Source organism: Ricinus communis, chromosome 2 (genome assembly GCF_019578655.1).
Source record: "Ricinus communis isolate WT05 ecotype wild-type chromosome 2, ASM1957865v1, whole genome shotgun sequence".
Taxonomy (NCBI): domain Eukaryota; kingdom Viridiplantae; phylum Streptophyta; class Magnoliopsida; order Malpighiales; family Euphorbiaceae; genus Ricinus; species Ricinus communis.
The window spans coordinates 8,632,752-8,651,444 of NC_063257.1; the positions used below are offsets into that span (position 1 = coordinate 8,632,752).

Consider the following 18,693-nt stretch of genomic DNA (forward strand, 5'->3'; position numbering starts at 1 on the left):
ATTTAAAATTAAAAGACAAAATTGCCATAGAATGTTCCTTGGGATGCCAAGCTGTCTTAATGATAAGATTTGTAATAATAACAACTATATCTTTCGGGAGATTGAGTGAGAATCAAAGTTTAGAGCTTCTCTTTTTATTATAGAAAAGAGCATTTAGTTTTAGGACTTAGTTTTGGACCAAAACCTCATTAGGGAAGGTTTAAGATTACAATTGACATTAAATAAATATAAATTTAAAGAAAAAGTTATTAATTAATAAAAAGAAGATAACTACAAAAAGAAAAAAAAAAAATAGATTATACAAAGAAGTGGTCCTAACTCATCCTGTCCTACACAATTTGTACACAAATAGGCAGCTATCTCATTATTATTATATCAATTACCAAAAGAAAATGAATGAAGAAAATGACCAAAGAGAAGAATCTAATTAACAAAAAGTGAACAAGAAAATGGTTAAGATAATATTCATATAAACAAAACAAAAATGTTGAAAAAGAAGTAACTCTCTCTGTACATAAACAGGGTTTTTTTTTTTCTTTTTTATATAAAGTTTACAAGGCAGTACTTCCCAATCATTTTCACATTTTACAGAAGGAAATGTCTACTGTTAGAACAGTGCTGTGAGGTTATGAATTTTCCAACTCCGATAGAATCCTAATTACTAAACAAAGAAGAACATAAGAGATTCTAAACACTAGATAAAGAAGTACAGTACATGTATGTATATGAACATTTGCAGTTGAATCATGCAAGCTAGCTAGATCTCACCTGATTTTGATGTTTTTTCTTGAAAGCCAGCAGAAAGCATGCAAATTACCAAGAGTTGTAACCCAGAAGAACAAGCAAGTAAAAGACACCCAAAAAAGTGTGATTTCAGCCATGGAATTGGTGAGCTAAAACAGTACAAGTATCTGATAATCATTGACAGATTCTGAGAAGTGAGCACTTGTTTGTTGTAGTACTAGTTTGTTGCCATCCTCATCTAAGTGCCAGTCTGCACTATATGTAGCTGCTGCTTGAACTATATGGATAAAGGTCTTGAAGGAGGCACAAACGTACTAAATACAGAAAAACTTGACAGACTTAAGCCATCATCACTGGCTACTGCTGAGAGCTCAGACATAGGGATAAGGATATGGATCTCTTCCTCCTCCTTCTTCTTCTTCTTCTTCTTCTTCTTCTGTTTCTCTCTCTATAGCAGCAAAGACAAGGGCTGCAACAGAAGTTATAAATGCCCATGCCAGGCATATGCTGTATCTATGTAGTTATAAAAAGTACAAGACATTAATTATTTCAACCAAGACAAGTCAAATATGGACTTAAAGAAATAAGTTTCTGGTTAGGTTTTTCTCTTATATATATATTAATGTAAGCCTTGCATAATATAACTTACTAACTGGTGTGAATGAGAACTTATGATTGGCAGAGAAAGAAAACTATTTCATTCTTTATATAATTCACAAACTCAAGACTTGTTTTACCTTTCAGTGAACCAATATACAGAGTGGACGGGACAGGTAAAACAGGATGGTGGGTGGGATCATTTTCTAGCTACAGCATTCATGGGGGTGAGGGAGGATATGATCTTCAGAAGATACTCTGGCTGAATATGTTAACAGAGTTCTTGCAAGGCTTTTTGTTGGGAGCCTCTGCCAAATCTTTGAATTTTTTTAGTATTCATGCTTTGGACTATTTTATCAACTTGTATGATTTTGTAAAATCTTTTGCTGGACTAATACTGGAAAAATAAAACAATGGATTTCTTTACTCGTTTATTTTATTGAATAAAATTCAAAGTTTTATATTGAATTATCAACTATAGGGTATTTTTTATATGATTCTTATTATTATTATTTTATGTTGATCACTAATACTTGCAGAAAGTACTTATTGTGGGTTATTCATTCTAAACTAAATTTCAAAGATTGAAAAGACTGAATTTGAAAGGCAGGTATGTTTTCTCTGCCTTCTATCATCCACCTTTTGATTTCCACAGCTAACATTTCTAAATAATGCACATTCCTGAATACATCAAATCAATGTGGGCAAATGCATTTTAAAATTGTTAAAAGTATAAACTGTATCTGTATAACTCTTATTATTAGAAACTTTTTTTTTAAAAATAAATAATTGATTTCAAATAGAGAAAATCAATATTGTTGATAATCATGGTTTTGATTTCGAACCAGAAACCCTTTTTCGCAAAAAATGAATCAACTAATAATTTGATTCGGTTTAATTTGTGTTTAGGAAGTTATGATTATAAATGAATCAAGTAAAACATTCATAAATATTTAAAACATTTTTTAAATATAAAACAAATTTACTTAATTTTATTATATTTTTTACTTGTATATTTAAATATTCTTTTACACTACGCACAAATAAAAGTTAATCTAAAAAAAGATAATAAATCAGTTTTAATCGTGTTTAACAAATAAAATTGCTTAGAAACGAAAGACAATTGAAAAATGAATAATTTTTATTTATTTACTTTATAAAAATTAATATTAATAATGTTTATTTATATTATTATAATAATAAAGTTAGAATGAATTAATAATCCTCTCTTTCCTTTAAAATACTTTCCGTAGCCGTCTCCTAAAACACTGCCATAAATAAAAACAAAAGAGTTAGGAGGCACAAATGAATAAAGAAAGAAAAACATGAGGGGTTGGCATTCTAATATATAAATAGTGGTCTGGGGCGTGATCTTCAACTCAATTCTTATTTATTCCTTCATTTATTTATATAAAAAGTGAACCCATCTTTTGTTCCAAAAGCCATCTTCCGCTCTCCTCAAAAATGAAAAGCCATTTTCTGTTCACGAATTGATTTTTTCTTTTCTTTTCTTTCTTCATTCATTCATTTATTTTAAACTAAAAACAATATGTTTAAAATTATATGTCATAGGAATTGAATTTAGCTAATACAAGCAAAGGAATTTATATAATAAGGACATTAGCTATTTATTTGTACATTATAAAATTATTATTATTATTATTATAAAAATAATTAATAAAATGCTCACTATTTTATAATTATTTTTTATATTCTACAAATAATAATAATAATTTAAAATATAAATAGTGTCTTTCTTAATGAACTTTTAATATTTTAAGTTTTTGTTAATGCAATAAATATAAATATTTTAAAATATCTGTTAATTGATTTAATAATTATATATAAAATTAATGTTTTAAATATTATTAATATGATATTTTTTAAATTAGAAATTATTGTATAATTAGAAGTTAATTTATTGGTCAAAATAATAGTAAAAATATAATTAAAATATTATTTTTCAGAATTAGGATTATTGTGTAATTAGAAGAATAACCTATTAAGTAATATATTAATTGTGATAAACATAAAAATTATACATCCATATGATATTAATATATAAAAAATAAATAAACATATAAAAAACTTATGCATAATAAATAAATTTAAAAATATATTATATCTTAATTATTAATTATATATATGATATATATATGCTACTTATTAGAATTAAAAATTATTATATAATCAAAAGACTAATTTATTAATTAATATGATATTTAAAATACAATTAAAATGCTAGTATTAGAGCAATTGTTTAATTAAAAAAATAATTTATTAAATAATAAATCAAATAATATAAAAAAATTATAAAATTTCACATCAGGCTATATCATATATAAAAAAAGTTTTTGTATGTTAAAATAATAGTACATATAAAAAAATTATATCTCAGAATATATATATATATATATATAAGTTGTTAGAAGTAAATAATCTAAATTAAGATTCTTTCAACTTAATTAGCAATTATTTTCTAGCTCCTCTAAAGGATTTCATTCTCCAGAATTGTGGAAATCTGTTTGGAAAGCTAAAGCTCCTCCAAAGATGGAGGTTTTCATTTGGAGTGCAGAACATGTGCTTCTCTTTCGCCACTTTGCTAGACAGGCCCCTGGTTTGCTTCCCCTATGACTTATGTTCCTGAAATTGAAACGATCAGACCATCTTTTTGGATTGGTGGGAATTTATGTGCAGAACCTGGGAAGAAGCAAATTCCACTAAACTGAGAATCAAGTTCCATGGAAATCCATTAGAGTTGCTGTAACAAGCCTGCAGCTAGATGAGTTGGCTTCAGCACTCATGAATGGAAGTCTCCCCTTTGCTTGGGTTGCTTGGCCTCCCCTCCAACTTTCTACACCTCTATCAATTAATTTGTTTTTTACCCTCTTAGTGAGTTTATTCTGAACCAATAATAATAATAATTTATGTTACAAAAGATTAGCAACTAGTTTGTGTAGTAATCTAATGAGTATATGAGATAGAGTAAGGAATTTAGGATTAGGTGGAGCATTAGAGGTTCCAAGTTTGATTCAAAATCTTTAGTTTTCTTTTGACAAAAGGCAGTTAGTTGCCCATAGTATAAGGGAATGCAATTGGACTCTCATAGTGGTCACTAGTGCAACTTTTTGGAAGATGATATTGGCACTATGAATTGTTTTTAACCAAGTTGAAACCAATAACAATATTTATTTTAGTTGGAAGTGTCAAATTCACAACCTGTGCTTTCTTTTTTATTCTGCAAGTGTGAGGCATATGATAGCCACCACTTTGGCCAAAACTCAATGATAAGTTAGTTTATATTTTTTTTTTCTTTTTTTTTTTGTCATAAAAAAAGAAAATAGAGGTTGGAACTTGAAATCTCCATCCGAGCTTCACAGAGCTCTCCTACTGATCTAAAAATTTAGTGGTAAATTTATAATGTGTTCAATACTTATTTTTTTTTAAAATAAAAATATATTTAAAAATTCTAAATGATATATGAGTTGACAATTTTTTTGAGAAAGTGATTCTTTTTATAGGTATTTTTATTTAGTACTTCTCGATGATAGAAGCATATCTATTGATATGTCTAAGTTAGTATTTACAAGTGCATGAACCGTTCCTATAGTAAGAATAAGTTCACCACGGGGTTGATTTCTCAAGAAATTATAAGGCCAGTTATTATAAAGACTAATTATCAACACAAAACAATAAAAGTAAATCTAAGCACTCTAAATCAGTATTTTTGAGAGAATAATATTTATAAAATAAAGTAAATAAACAATAAATAAATATGCAATGCAAATGTAAATGCTTATAATTTAAAACTATATGCTAAAGACAGTATTTAGTCTAGCCATTTACTTCGTAATTTCCTTGTTTTAGCTTAAGCCTAGATCTAATGAATGAGATGATGACATGTCTTTTCCTTTAGTCACTCAAGCTAACGATGCAACTAAAGTTTCTTATACCTACATAGATTGAAGCAAAGTTGGTGTCTAATACATTCAACCTAAATATGTTCATAATAATTACTATTACTAAATTAGTATGATGGTTAACTAACAATAATAATTGAAACTAATAAAAGATATGGACGTAAAGAAATTATTCATTAAATAAATAAATAACAAGATCTATATAAAATTAAAAAGGCTAAACTAAATATTTATGAAAACTTGCCTAATATATCTGACCCAATAATTATAGTATTAAATAAAAAGACATAAAATAATAAAGTAAAAGTTCCATCTAGATCCATAATTTCTTCAAATAGGAAGATGATTGGTTATCACTCTTTACTTCTTAAAAAACTCCTTAGATCTTAAAAAGAGTAATAAAAACTAAACCAAAATGTTTATGGAAGAACTATAGAGAAATAATGGTGGACAGATGTAGAGGACAGATAGGAGAGAGCTCTCCTCTTTCCTCTAGAATTAAATAAATTATTCATTAAATAAATAAATAACAAGATCCATATACAATTTAAAAGGCTAAACTAAATATTTATGAAAACTAGTCTAATATATCTAATCCAATAATCATAGTATTAAATAAAAAGACATAAAACAATAAAGTAAAAGTTACATCTAGATCCATAATTTCTTCAAAATAGGAAGATGATTGGTCCTCACTCTATACTTCTTGAAAAGCTCCTTAGATCTTAAAAAGAGTAATAAAAACTAAACCAAAGTGTTTATGGAAGAACTATAGAGAAATAATGGTGGACAGATGTATAGGGTAGATAGGAGAGAACTCTCCTCTTTCTTCTAGAATTAGGTTTATAGATATATATATATATAGGGAGTAGTCGTCTTCTAAATAAGTCTCCTTAGAGATGTATACCTAATATAAGTCTATCTAATAGATAAGACTTTAAATATCTTTATCTCCACCAAATATTATCACATAAATAACTCTTAATATAAATCTTAATAATTGTACAAAATGACTATAATGTCCCTCGGGCCTTGTAATTCTTGTCCAGGCCTTGCAAATAGTAGTCTATGCGTCTTAATCTTGGAATTTGACACGAATATGTCCAATTAAGCTTCTTTTTGAATATTTAATTCTATATTTTTCCTCTTTTGGCTAATATTACTTGAAAATAGACAATTAAACTTAAGTGAGGTAAAAACACATATTTTAATCATATTATATATAGAAATATATAATTAAAACTCTAAAATATCCTTAAATATCTATATATAATTTGAACCTATCACTTATTAAGAGAGTTTTATTATTTAGGGTTCCGGTCCTAATAGAAATAGCCTAGATGAAAACTAGAAAAAAGAAGAAGTTAGGTTTAATATGCTTTAGGCCTCAGGGTTTTGTTTGTAAATGCTTCTTATAGATAAGGAAACGGGTCTCTATGCAATAACACTTCTTTGGTTGGGGAACACCTATCACAATTTGATTACTAATAATAGAATTAAGTGTATTCTTATTGTCGTTCAGAAGCTCTATTCGACTTTTAATTAGTTTAGATTTTGTAATTTTTTTATTTTATAATTTAATTTTTTAGTTTTTTTATTAATATTTATTAATTTATTTTAGTATTTAATTATTATAAACGAATTCGATAAATTAATATTCATTTAATTATCTAAATATTCATATAAATATATATTTAATAGGTAGGGTACTCATTATCTATTTAAATATTTATAAAATTTATCTAAAAAATAAATTTAATGAGTTTAGATAAATTTAAGTAATATATAAATATTTTAAATTTGAAATGAATTTAAATAATAAAAATAATTTTTAAATAAATCTTAAATGAATTTAAATATATATATTTTAATTAAATTTGAGCTTGGATAATTTTAAATGGACAAATACCGTTGCTGCCATGCCACGTGGAATATTAGCAAAATATGAAGGTTGTTAGCAAGAGGATTTTGAATGCGATGCTTGATTTTAAACCAGAAAATAACATTAATTAATTTATTTATTTTAAAACTCAAACATAATGTGAGATCGTTACCATACCCATAAAAAGAAGAAGATGGTTTGAACTTTCTCCTATTAAAAGTCTAAGTGAATGTATAATAATACTCCCCACTCGTTTCAGCTCAGCTCGGAAAAAAACCCAAAACAAAACAAAAAACAAAAGAGCTTCTGGGTTTTATTCGACTCGGACTGATTCGAGCTCAAACTTGAGTTTAATATGAATCATGCCATTCTATTATTAATACTATTATTATTATTATTATTATTATTATATAAGTTAAATTTTAGATTTTTTAATGTATTTTATATATATTTAATATAATTTTAACACGTATTTAGCTTAATTTATTGCTATATAACAACTATGATGGTGTGCCATAAAATTAACCTATGTTCAGATATAAGAAAACTCCTAAGTAATAACTTATTTATCATATTTTTAATGTTAGTCTATATAAATTGTAATTTAAACAATTATTTTAATATTATATATTATCATATTATTATATTTTTGAATTTATAAATGTAATTAATATAAACGAATATTCAAAATAAATATTAAAAATTCAGTACAAAATTATAACATATTTTATTTGATATTAATATTATTAACTACAACATTTATTAAATTATTATATACATTTATGTTTAATCTACTATTAATTAAATTTCTCATGCATAAGTTATTTTAAATTAATAATAATAATAAAAAATTATAATTCAAATTTTCTAGATAAAAAATATTATAATTAAAGTACTAGCGACATCTCAAGAAATTAGTAAAGAGATGATTAGTACTGAATTATTATATTTATAAAATATTATATCAAATATATACTAACCGAGCTCTTATTTCAACACATGAATTTTAGTCTGAGATTAATAAAGTTTATTCAAATATCTTCAAAAAATAAAAGTTTATCAAATATAATAATAGTAGTTCAGTCCAATTAAATTGAGTTCGAATATCTTGGACATATAATTAAATCAAATTCATCAGGAAAAAAAATGAAAGAAAGAAAGCAAGAACGAGAGGGAGCTCATCGATTCGAGATGTGGGTGAACCTGGTTTGAACTTTAAAGGCTCTCTAGCCGCTGAAAATGGTGGACATTCCATTTAATAATTACTAATAGTAAAACCCTTAATCCTCTTTTTTTTTTTTTCTTTTCCTTTTTCCCGCCACCAAGAAAGAAGATGTTGGAGGCAAGAAGCTTGAGAAAAGCAGTGATCCCATCAACTCTAATTGATAATCCTTCTCCTGGAAATATCCAGCCCACACGTCTTGCCATCCATGTATATCTCCATTTCATTTGGTGATTCTAAATTTAAAAGCTTCTTTCTTTCATTTGTCCAATTTCATTTATTGAATTCTTCTTTGTTCTTTCAGGTCAATGAGGATGTCTCCTCTTCTTGGGTTTACATGGCTTCTGGCTCCAATGTCTACAAGCTCCAGGTTTCACGTTAACCCAACGCCCTAAACTTGTATTCACGCTAATTGATTGTCACACTTCTGTTGCTTTTTCTTAGTTTAATAATTGATAAGAAGACAAGACTGAAGGGCTCAGCTGTCATTTTCAATTTTTTTTTTAGTTAAAGCCCAAGAAAGAATTTGAATTGCTAACTTGTGTTCATGCTAACCCATTGTGACCATTTTGTTATTTTTCTCTTTCTATTTTGTGTGTGTGTGATTACTAATCCAACTGCAAGATCGAGGTTTTCATTTTTTTATATGTTATTACTTTTAGTTAAAGCCCAAGAAAGAATTGGAACTGGTAACTTGTATGTTGCTAGTCTTTGTGTTAGATGCTTTTTGTGGCATGATAGCTACTGAGCTGACTTTTTGTAGTGGATACAAATGAGTTTGAAGCATAAACAGGTTAAATTATATGAATGCGGAGATGGTTTTTTATTTTTTATTGAGTAGTTAATTGAATTGAGTAAAAGAAAATGAAATGAAGCTGTTTGCAATCTGATAAAGTGAAGTTTGTACATTGCAAGTGCTATGGCTGTATCTTGAGGGTTTTTCTCATCACATCATAGAGCAGGTGTTTTTTGATTTGATTTGTGGAGACCTGCACCCAATGATGAAGTGACAAAGTTCAGTATGACTAATGAGAGTTAGATTTTTTAATGAAATACAAGAAAGTCAAAAAGAGCTTCTACAGGTAGAAATTATTGAAAATAGCTTGGAATGAATAAGAATGTTATATGTGGTGTGTGATTTGACATGATTAATACAGTAATGGACGAGGTTGGTGAATATTTGAACTTGATTTTAGGTTAGGAATTCTGCATATGATATGAATTGGTGAAAGAGTATGGAAATTACCCCAGGGGCATTTGCGGGATTCTTTAGCTTTTAATATTCGTTGGTGGATTGTCTCCCTAATCTCAGAGATTTTATGGTAAAAAGTTTGATAGTTCGTAATTACAATAAAGTTGCAATCCATGAAAGATGTTTATATTTTTCCCTCGTCTTTCTTTGTTATGTAACTTTTTTCATGCCAATGGTACTATGCTGCCAGAATTAGCAGGGCTTTTATTATTAATATTTGTTTTTGACCGTTCTTTTATATTTCCAACATTCTGTTACGAATCAATCTTTTAATATGTGACGATACAGCTGGTAAGCTCAGTTTGGTTTGTTCTCCTTTTCATAGATCCCAATGCAAGATTCTTCTCCTGTCAGTAAAGGAAAAGAAAGCCTCCTTATCCCTGTACAAACACAGGTATCCCTTTTATAGTTTTAAGTAGTTGACCATTGTCAATTTGCCAGGAGGAAATATAAACTGGCTTATTAGCCTATTGAGTCATTTTTTGACAGTGTGTTATTATCTTTTTACTGTCCAAAAGGTCCTGAACTCTTCAGTGGTTAACCGCTGTCCTCATCGTTCAGAAATTCAGAGTATAGTGCTCTGTGAAACTGAAAGTAAGTCATTTTGTGCTTAAATTGACATAGCAGCATATGATATATTGGCCCTACAAACCTTATTCTAAGATCTTAAGTGTTTTATTTCTAGAGGGTATACCCTCTTTAATGAAGATTATGGTTTGACCAAATTATTTGCAGGCCCTGGTTACTTAGTTTTGGGAAGTGTAGATTGTTATGGCCATCTTATCGTCTCTAAACTTGATAGCAGTGGTAAAGGTACTAATCTATTTTGGTTTTCCTGATGGTAGCATAACCTGTACTGAAGTTTTGAATCTTGATGGTGAACTTTGCAGCACTTCTGTATCTGTATTAGAATGTTTAGTCATCTATTCCTTCCATGTTAATTTTTCAAGGGGATAATCTAAGCAGGTCTTTACCTATCTTTTCCTTCATTTCTATTTACAAGTTGGACTCTAGCACAAAGGTGTTGCCTAATTTAAATTGACAGAAAGTTGTAGTTTTGTATCCTGGCAACTTAAGTTGATAGATTACTGGTGATGCATGCTGGCTGGTGGAACTATATTCTAGTGGCACTAAATACTTTCAAGACAAAAAGAAAAGACATCTAGAGCAACCATGAACTATTTAATTTATGAACTTTTGTTCTTGTGGAGTTGTGCCCAGTCTTCAATCTTATTTTCCATCTGAATAAACTATTAATTCTGTTGAGTTTATACCCTCCTCATCCCTTTTTCTCACTCCATCCTATGTCTCTATGCTTAGGGGGTGCAATCTAGCTGAGCTGAGCCGAGCTTTTGAATGTTCAGGCTTGGCTCGCTTGAACTGAACTCGAGCTTGATAAATTTTGTAATTTCAAGCTTGAGCTTAGTTTGTGTCAATTATTTTAAACTTGAGCTCGGTTTGTTACCAGCTCATAATTAGTTTGGTGGTAAGTTTGGATTTGAGCTCGAATTCAAACTTGAACTTAGCTTAAATTTAGGCTCAAACCCAGCTTGATTTCAAGCTCAAACTTATCAAATATATAGTTGTAAATTTTTATTTAATAATAAATTATTATGCAAAAGTAAAATATGTATTTAAATCTAATTGTAAAAGACTAACAATCGCATATGAGAACACAACAAATTCCATAGTTTGTGATATTTCATTCTTATGTGAGCAGTATATTAAGATTTAAATATCTATAACAAAAAAATTAAAAATTGTACCAATTTATTTATTATATATTTACTTGCACTATTTTGAAGCCCATCAGAATTATACCTTCTTTAGTTTTAAGGCCTCAGAAGATGTGATAAATTCTTTTCCATTTACTATCTCTATGTTGTAGATATTATTGCTGGTTCAAGGGATCATCTATGTTGTGTGCATTTTGAAGATATTTCCTGAGAGCTAAACCATTTCTGTGCTGCTCATTTTCTATTACTCTTCTCTGTTTAAGCCGTTTCAGTTGTTCTTTCCAATAATGGAAGTGTAATAACTTCTGTCTTATCAAATTTTCAGACATTGACAGGCTCACATATTCAGTATTGCCACGGGATTCAGGTGTTGGAGAAGGTAGTTGGGCAGGGCTCTGTTTCAGTCCAAGTCAATGGTCAATGGTACCTAGTTTTTCTATTGAATTTATTTGGATTTGTACATGTCTTTCAGATCTATATCAATAAATCAGAATGGCATGGTAACCATTGAAGAAAAATTACTGAACCATAAAATTTTAATTTGTATCATTTCCCAGATGATAGATGAACTTGATTATAAGATGTTTCAGCTATACGAATTTTCTTAATTGAACCTTGTGTAAATTTCTTCAGCTCTTGCTTTAAGCTTGTGGTCCATTGTTAATGTTGATGTCAATCAAAGCTAATATCACACTGTTAATGGCATAATTCTCCTCTTCTCTTCATCATGCCATTTTTGGTGTTTGATGCACTTATACCAAATGTTTGAGGATTTAAGTAGATTATGCGAGAATTGTAGAGATAGCTGTTGAAATTCCTCACAAATTATGACCGACTTAAATTTCATTTTAATAGTTTTTTCTTTTTACCATAAAAAGTCATAATATATGGCATATCAAATTCTCAAGATTGGGCTCCTTTGTACTTGAATTTAAATTTTTTCCTCTTTGTAACGTGTTTTTCTGGGTTAAACTTTCTCTTGTCCAGGCAGCTGTAGCACGTAGCTTTTGCAAAAGCATTGATGTTTATGACCAAGATATTCACCTGAGAACCTTACGGACGTAAGTATTGTGTATGCTTGTTGACTTTGTTTCTCTAGCCCCTGGTGACTTTGAGTACAAATCTGTAATCAGCATACAGTAATAACTGGCTGTGGACTGGTAGGCAGGTGGTGTTATTGTGGACAATGGTTTTGCATTTCTGTGCAAGGGCATCTCTATGTTGATTTTGCATTTCTCCATATAAGCACATATATGCATATGCAACTTTGTCTTTGTCTGCATTTTGGGGCGAGTATTTGGTATGCTTTAATGATTAAAGACGTGTTGCGTGGTCTCAAATCCAATCAAACTGCCTCAATTCAACTTTAGCAAAAATCTTAGTCCAGCCTCCATTATTTCCAATTAGAGCTAGTCACTGAAAATCTACCTAATAATCATTTTCTTGAATCTTTTGGCTACTGCATTTGCATCTTAATTGTTATGCCTTTCTCCCATTTTTCATGATTATTATGAGCCTATTGCTACAGAAAGATGTGCACAAAACTCTCCTCAAAGTGTTCCTTTGCAATTGCCAGTGTTATGATAAATACCGATGCGAAGATCTGTAATGCTGAAAGGACAAAGTTCATTAAGTTTGGATTAATCATTACTTATCTGTTATTTACACGGCTGTTTTGCAGACTCTGGTATCCATCCTCATTGAATTTTATGAAGAATTTAAGTAATAGAGATGACAGTTCAATTTTAGCCATTGCTGAGGGCTGCCAGGTACTATTTACTGTTTTCAAAAGAAAAGAAGCCTTTCTTATTTATTACATGAAAATGTATATTCCACTTCATTAATGAAATTGTTGCAGCTGACAATATGGGACTTGAGAATGAAAGAAAATGGGGGTTGTCTACATCGAATATGTGGTTCTCTTGGTGATATTTTCTATGCTGTCTGCAGTTCCTCAACTGGTAATATAGCAGTAGGTGGAGCTGATCGCAGTGTGACCATTTATGATCCTCGCAGGTTGGTCACTCTTGATTCATTGTAAATGATGTATGGCATATTGCAACTAACAATAGACTGGAAGTTATATTTTGGATTAGTGTTGCTCTTCTTGTCTCTCAAGTCAGGATGATTTAGGTTAAAATGTATAGAATATGCATGGCTAAACATATCTATTCTGCTAGCACTAACTTACGCTATTCCCCTATTCTTGCTCGAATTTCACTGAAAATGAATGTAAAGCACAGGGATGAAAATGCTCGCCTTCATGAATAGAATGAGACCTAATTAGTATTTTTATATTAACTGTAGGTGGTCACCACTTTCAAGATGGATAAATTGTTCAAAATATGAGGTCAGTTTTATTTTAATGATTTTCTGCTTCCTAAGTTCTTTTACTGTGGAGTCTTTTCTAATCAAAACTATTTTGAACATTCAAGAATAATTTTAATTGCTACTATATTAGTATTAGTATCAGAAGATGAAGTGTTACTTTTATTTGTTTATGTTTTTAACAGATGCCTCTTTAAGAAATTTCTGTAACTATCTTCACCACAGATACTTATAATATTTGTTTAAAGTACATGGCCAAAAGTTGTAATGCGTCCTAGGCTGTGTTCAGAACATTTTCATTTTAGATATCTTGTGAAAAGCAGTGGATTCTATGAAATTGCAATGTTATGATTCTTGCATTGCGGCAATGAAATACTAAATTTTCATCCTTTTTTATTTTTTAGATAAGGTCCTCTACAGCTGCTGCTATCCTTATGGCAGCCCCATCCAATGCATGATTGACACATGCCTATGAGTGACCCAATTATTTATGGTCAACACTCACCGGAGATCATGAGGCTCATTATGACCGCATGCTGTAGAAAATTATATGAACAAAGGAGGATAGCTTGATTCTAAACTGCATTTGCGCCTTTCCTTGACATCAGGAATTCATTGTAATACTGGGTTCTTTTGAATGATTGGTTTAGAATTTCTTATAACTAACATTTTGCATTTGCTAACATGCAACGTATTATATGATGATCGTGTTCCATATCTATATGGTCAAAGAGTATAGAGTCTATTGGTCAAACTTGATTTAGAGAGGAACTAGGAATAACTCTTTTCTTGGCAAAAGAGGAAGCTACGGAATTGCTTATCTATTGTAAGTTTGTTTCTTGTGATCCTCTTTCCTTGCTTCAAATCACTTCAACATATCTCTTAGGTTCTACATGGCTTATAATTTTTGTTGATATACAAGAGAACCTAATGGAAATGCTTAAGAATAAAGAGGAGGGTCTTTGGCTACATAATGTGCTTATGTTAATATACAATGAACAAAACTAACCATAAGAGTTTAAGATAGACCTTAAGTGCTTAGCAATTCAGTGCTCCTACCAAGGTTCTTGCATTTGTGTCTCTTCGGGTTTAGTATTGTAGCTTAATTAAATTACTCATCTGTTGCTGTTCTTGCAGATAACTGGACTTGCATTTTCCTCAGTGGACTCCGATTACATCTATATCCAAGGGGTTGACTATGAGGTGATTACTTTGAGGCTTTAATGCAAATCTGACTTTTATCATGAGTGGTAGTTTGCTAATAATTGAAGTCTCAGATTTTCTTACACTTGTTTGTTGTACGTATGAGTTAAACTTGTTGAACGAAAGTCTTCTTTCTTGATGGTGAAGTAAGGCCAAACTCATAATCTTATTATCCTAGGTCAGAACAAGTTGATAGGATCTTTTTTTTCGTCCCATGCCCCTCCCGCGTGGCAACATGAGGGCGAAAAAGGATAAGGGAGGATGGGGTTTCTCTTGCTTTTGGCATAGCAGGCCCCAGGTGGGAGGCCTATACAATGGGCTATTAGCTCAATGGTAGAGTACACTCCTGATAATTGCGTTGTTGTACTTGGGTTGTGAGGGCTCTCAGCCACAGATAGTTCAATATGCTCATCAGCGCCTGACCTTGAGATGTGGATCATCCAAGGCAGATTAGCCTAGCGTACTTAAAACTTCAGTCCTAGATTAGCTCATCCCAGCAAAACCAGGCTTGGTAAGGGTTAGTAGAGTTATCAATTAATGATTTCGAGGTTAGAATTGTTAGTTACTCTTTTCGACTTTCATCACCTAACTTAATTCTTTAATGGGAATGTACAAAGAATATACTCATAATACTTTATATGCTCATCTTTAATCATACAAGGAGATTATAATCAGAAGCTTTGAAAGATTTACCAAAAATAAGTTAAATGGCATGTAGATATGACATGCTAACATAAAGTGGTGTAGCAGAGATGGTGTATATTATGGTGTAATTTTGTGATATATTCCTAGTTGTCGAATCACGAAGAATACTTTTGCAGTTTCAAGTGTAAAGAAAATTAACTTTATCGGACATACTAACTCTTTTATTTGTTAGACGTTGCATAATGTGGAGGATCTTTTGGAGTTCTTTTGCCTTGTATAATCTCTGTGTGATAATGTTTTCTACTATGAATTAACGAATGCATAGTTGCAGGTCTTTTGTGGACAATGGAAAAGGAATGATAAGGTTTTTTCATTTAGAGGAGACTCAAACTGGCTTGGGTTTAGTAAGGTACGACTATATTTCTCTAGGAACACATGTGGACATGTGCATTAGTAGTGCTCACATATATAGTTGTCAGTTTGATTTTTTGATTAAGGCAAAATACATCTTAATACCCTTGAATTTTCATGTTTTATTAAATTGAGCGTTTGAATTTCAATTATGTTGCATTATGCCTATAGACTTTGGATGCGTTGGATCGAGCCTTTGTATTTTTGTTTTTTTGTTTAATAAGGACGTATTTCACTAGTCTAAGAAATCTGACTAACACTGTTAAGTAAAAAGTTGATAAACCCATTTCCAAACTCTTTGAAACCCTAAAATATTACTTATTTCACAAAAATATATCTTTTACTTTCCTAATCAGCATCATTTTCATATTAAAAAAGTACGTTAGCATAAAAAAAGATCCTGACTAGAAAAAAAACATAATTCTTTTGAACTAAGTAAAATTTATGGTTCACGAGAGCCTAAAGATGGTTTTATTGACCTTTCTTTTAATAGTGTTAGTCAAATGTTTTAGACTCATTAATAAATCCTTAGTACTGAATGCAAATGAAAGTATAAAGATTTGATGCAACAATTAGAAGTACAAGTCCTTAATAAAACGCAATTGAAGTTTGGGGCTTAATAAGGGCTTGAAATTGTATTTTGCCTTCTATTAATCCATGTTTGTCCTTATTCTCGGTGTCAAAGGTTGAATAAGTTTATTTGAGCAATCAAACCAAATAACTAGATGCTGTTTGCACAATGGAGAAATGATGTATTAAACATGATTCATCTTTTTATGTCCTTGGCATTGAAATTTGGTTTCTTTCACAAAAGAAGAGAAATTATACGGTAAGGAGAAATGGAAGTGTTTATACTAGAAGTCCATTACCTAATTATATTTCTGGTAAGGCAGTGTCCTGGAGAAAAAATTGTAACAGTCCTAAGCTTCTAAAATATTTCTTATATTAAATTATATAGAATTACAAGTTCTGCTGGTTTCATGGTTGGGTTCACATGGAATAAGTAACCCTATCAGTTGATATGATGTCAGATTGACGCTGTATTATTTTAGGAGAATGTGCCATCTGACAGGTTTGCATGTTAATCCATCGCTGCAGTGCTCAAACAGGGATGTACTGGGTGGGTGGTGTGATTCTGGTAGTGTCTTTGTGGCTGATGTTGTTGGAGCAAACGGGACCAAAATAAACAACCTGCAAGACTTTTCAAATGGTTCCCTTGGTGGAAGTTCAGCTGCCTTCTCATCTACTCTTTAAATGTCAAAAGAATTTTCCTGAAATCAGCAACCTTTCATCATCATATCTTCAAGCGGTTATTTCAAGTAGCCATTGCTTCCCAGTCAAGCCGTCACATTAATGATCCATAACCTGTTCTAACGGAAGAAGTCAAAGTGTATAATCCACTAAAATACTTGTTTCCTGGAAAACAACATCCACTTCAGTTTTGGGTTTGACCATCCGGGTATGCGCACTACGGGACAGGAACCTGATCTGTCATATACTATACGCAACTATTAGATCTTTGCAGTTAACTCCCTGAATCCTGACAGGACGGGTATGTTGGAGTTACAGCTGACTGATACCTGCTGATTTGTGAGCGACTCTAGTCCGAATGATCCTGTGCTGTTTATTCATGTGAGGTGTTAATTATCACTATAGAATTTCTTCTAATTTGTTGAGCGTCCTGGATTGATTTAGATGTTTTTTTCTTAGAAAAATCTATGGCCTTCATTTCAGAAAATGATTTAGTAAACTCGTGCACATATCATCTGATAGAGTCAATATTCTCATCCAGTGGCTATTGGTTATAAACTTTGTGAACACATGATTTTACTTATTTGACACTTTTTATTTGAAGCTTTTTACAACAACTGCAGATCCTCATAGCCATTCTTTTGAACCTTTCTTTTCTAGATCTTCTGTATGCCTTAGAAAACACAGGCTCATAATATAGAATTGCAAATTGATGCAACTATTTGGAGTTGAAAACTTGAAAGAGTGGTCACATGTATTCCAAGTTTTTTTAAAAAATTATTTTAAGCAATTGACCATGGATAAGGAAGTAAGATGGTGGTGACTGCTTCTTGGCTTGGCTTTGTGGACCTCTCTACTCCTTTTCACTGCTAAACATTTTGATGAATTTCTCAAAGTCAAGGTCAAGATCAAGATGCCTGGCATTGGGTTGATGGTGGGTATAGACTCTGCTATTTTGGTGGAGGCCTGATGATGGGTTTTTTGTTGGTTTTGTTAGGGAACCAGAAAAAAATAAAAAAATAAATATAAGGGTCCCATGTTTTATGATATCATCAGTTCAATAACAGCTCACCAACTGCTATTTTATATATATATATAATATGTGCACCTCTTATTTTATAACCTAACACTGCCCACCTCCCAATTTGAGTATATCATTGTGCAGGCTAAGGATATTTTAGGACATTCTACAGTTTTGGAAACTGAAAAGGTCATATTGACCATAAAGCCTAAAGTTGAATGATTCTATGAATCCAAATCCAACAGAAATTTATATGTTAAAGTGATTATATTTTCCTGAAAAAAATTGATATGGATTTTTCAAGTCATTTCTATGATTTCAGCAAGAAAAATTATGCCCTGAAAACATCTGTTTTCTTCTTTTTTTCTTTCCTCATTGTAATGAAAAAAAAGAAAAAAAAGAAAAGAAATGATACCTAATATTTAGGGCAATACTATCATAACATCAAGTTAAATTTTTTTAATAGTAGATATGGTTGGTA

General features: G+C 30.5%; 1 protein-coding gene and 1 long non-coding RNA gene across 2 annotated transcripts; one reads left to right on the top strand and one right to left on the bottom strand.

Annotated features, from left to right (window-relative positions):
* Nucleotides 1-511: 511 nt before the first annotated feature.
* On the bottom strand, nt 512-1,891 carry LOC125369126. Its single transcript, XR_007214627.1, has 2 exons — nt 1,482-1,891; nt 512-1,257 (listed from the first exon to the last, which is right to left on the bottom strand). It is a non-coding gene; the product is annotated as an uncharacterized LOC125369126 (long non-coding RNA).
* Nucleotides 1,892-8,257: 6,366 nt separating this feature from the next.
* Nucleotides 8,258-17,813, top strand: LOC8283228. Its single transcript, XM_015722461.3, has 13 exons — nt 8,258-8,575; nt 8,670-8,735; nt 9,943-10,011; nt 10,136-10,211; nt 10,353-10,430; nt 11,679-11,776; nt 12,341-12,414; nt 13,035-13,122; nt 13,212-13,369; nt 13,661-13,703; nt 14,819-14,884; nt 15,861-15,938; nt 17,039-17,813. Exons 1-13 carry the CDS (start codon nt 8,477-8,479, stop codon nt 17,192-17,194), a joined length of 1,149 nt encoding a protein of 382 aa, XP_015577947.2. The 5' UTR covers nt 8,258-8,476; the 3' UTR covers nt 17,195-17,813.
* The last annotated feature ends 880 nt before the right edge of the window (nt 17,814-18,693 follow it).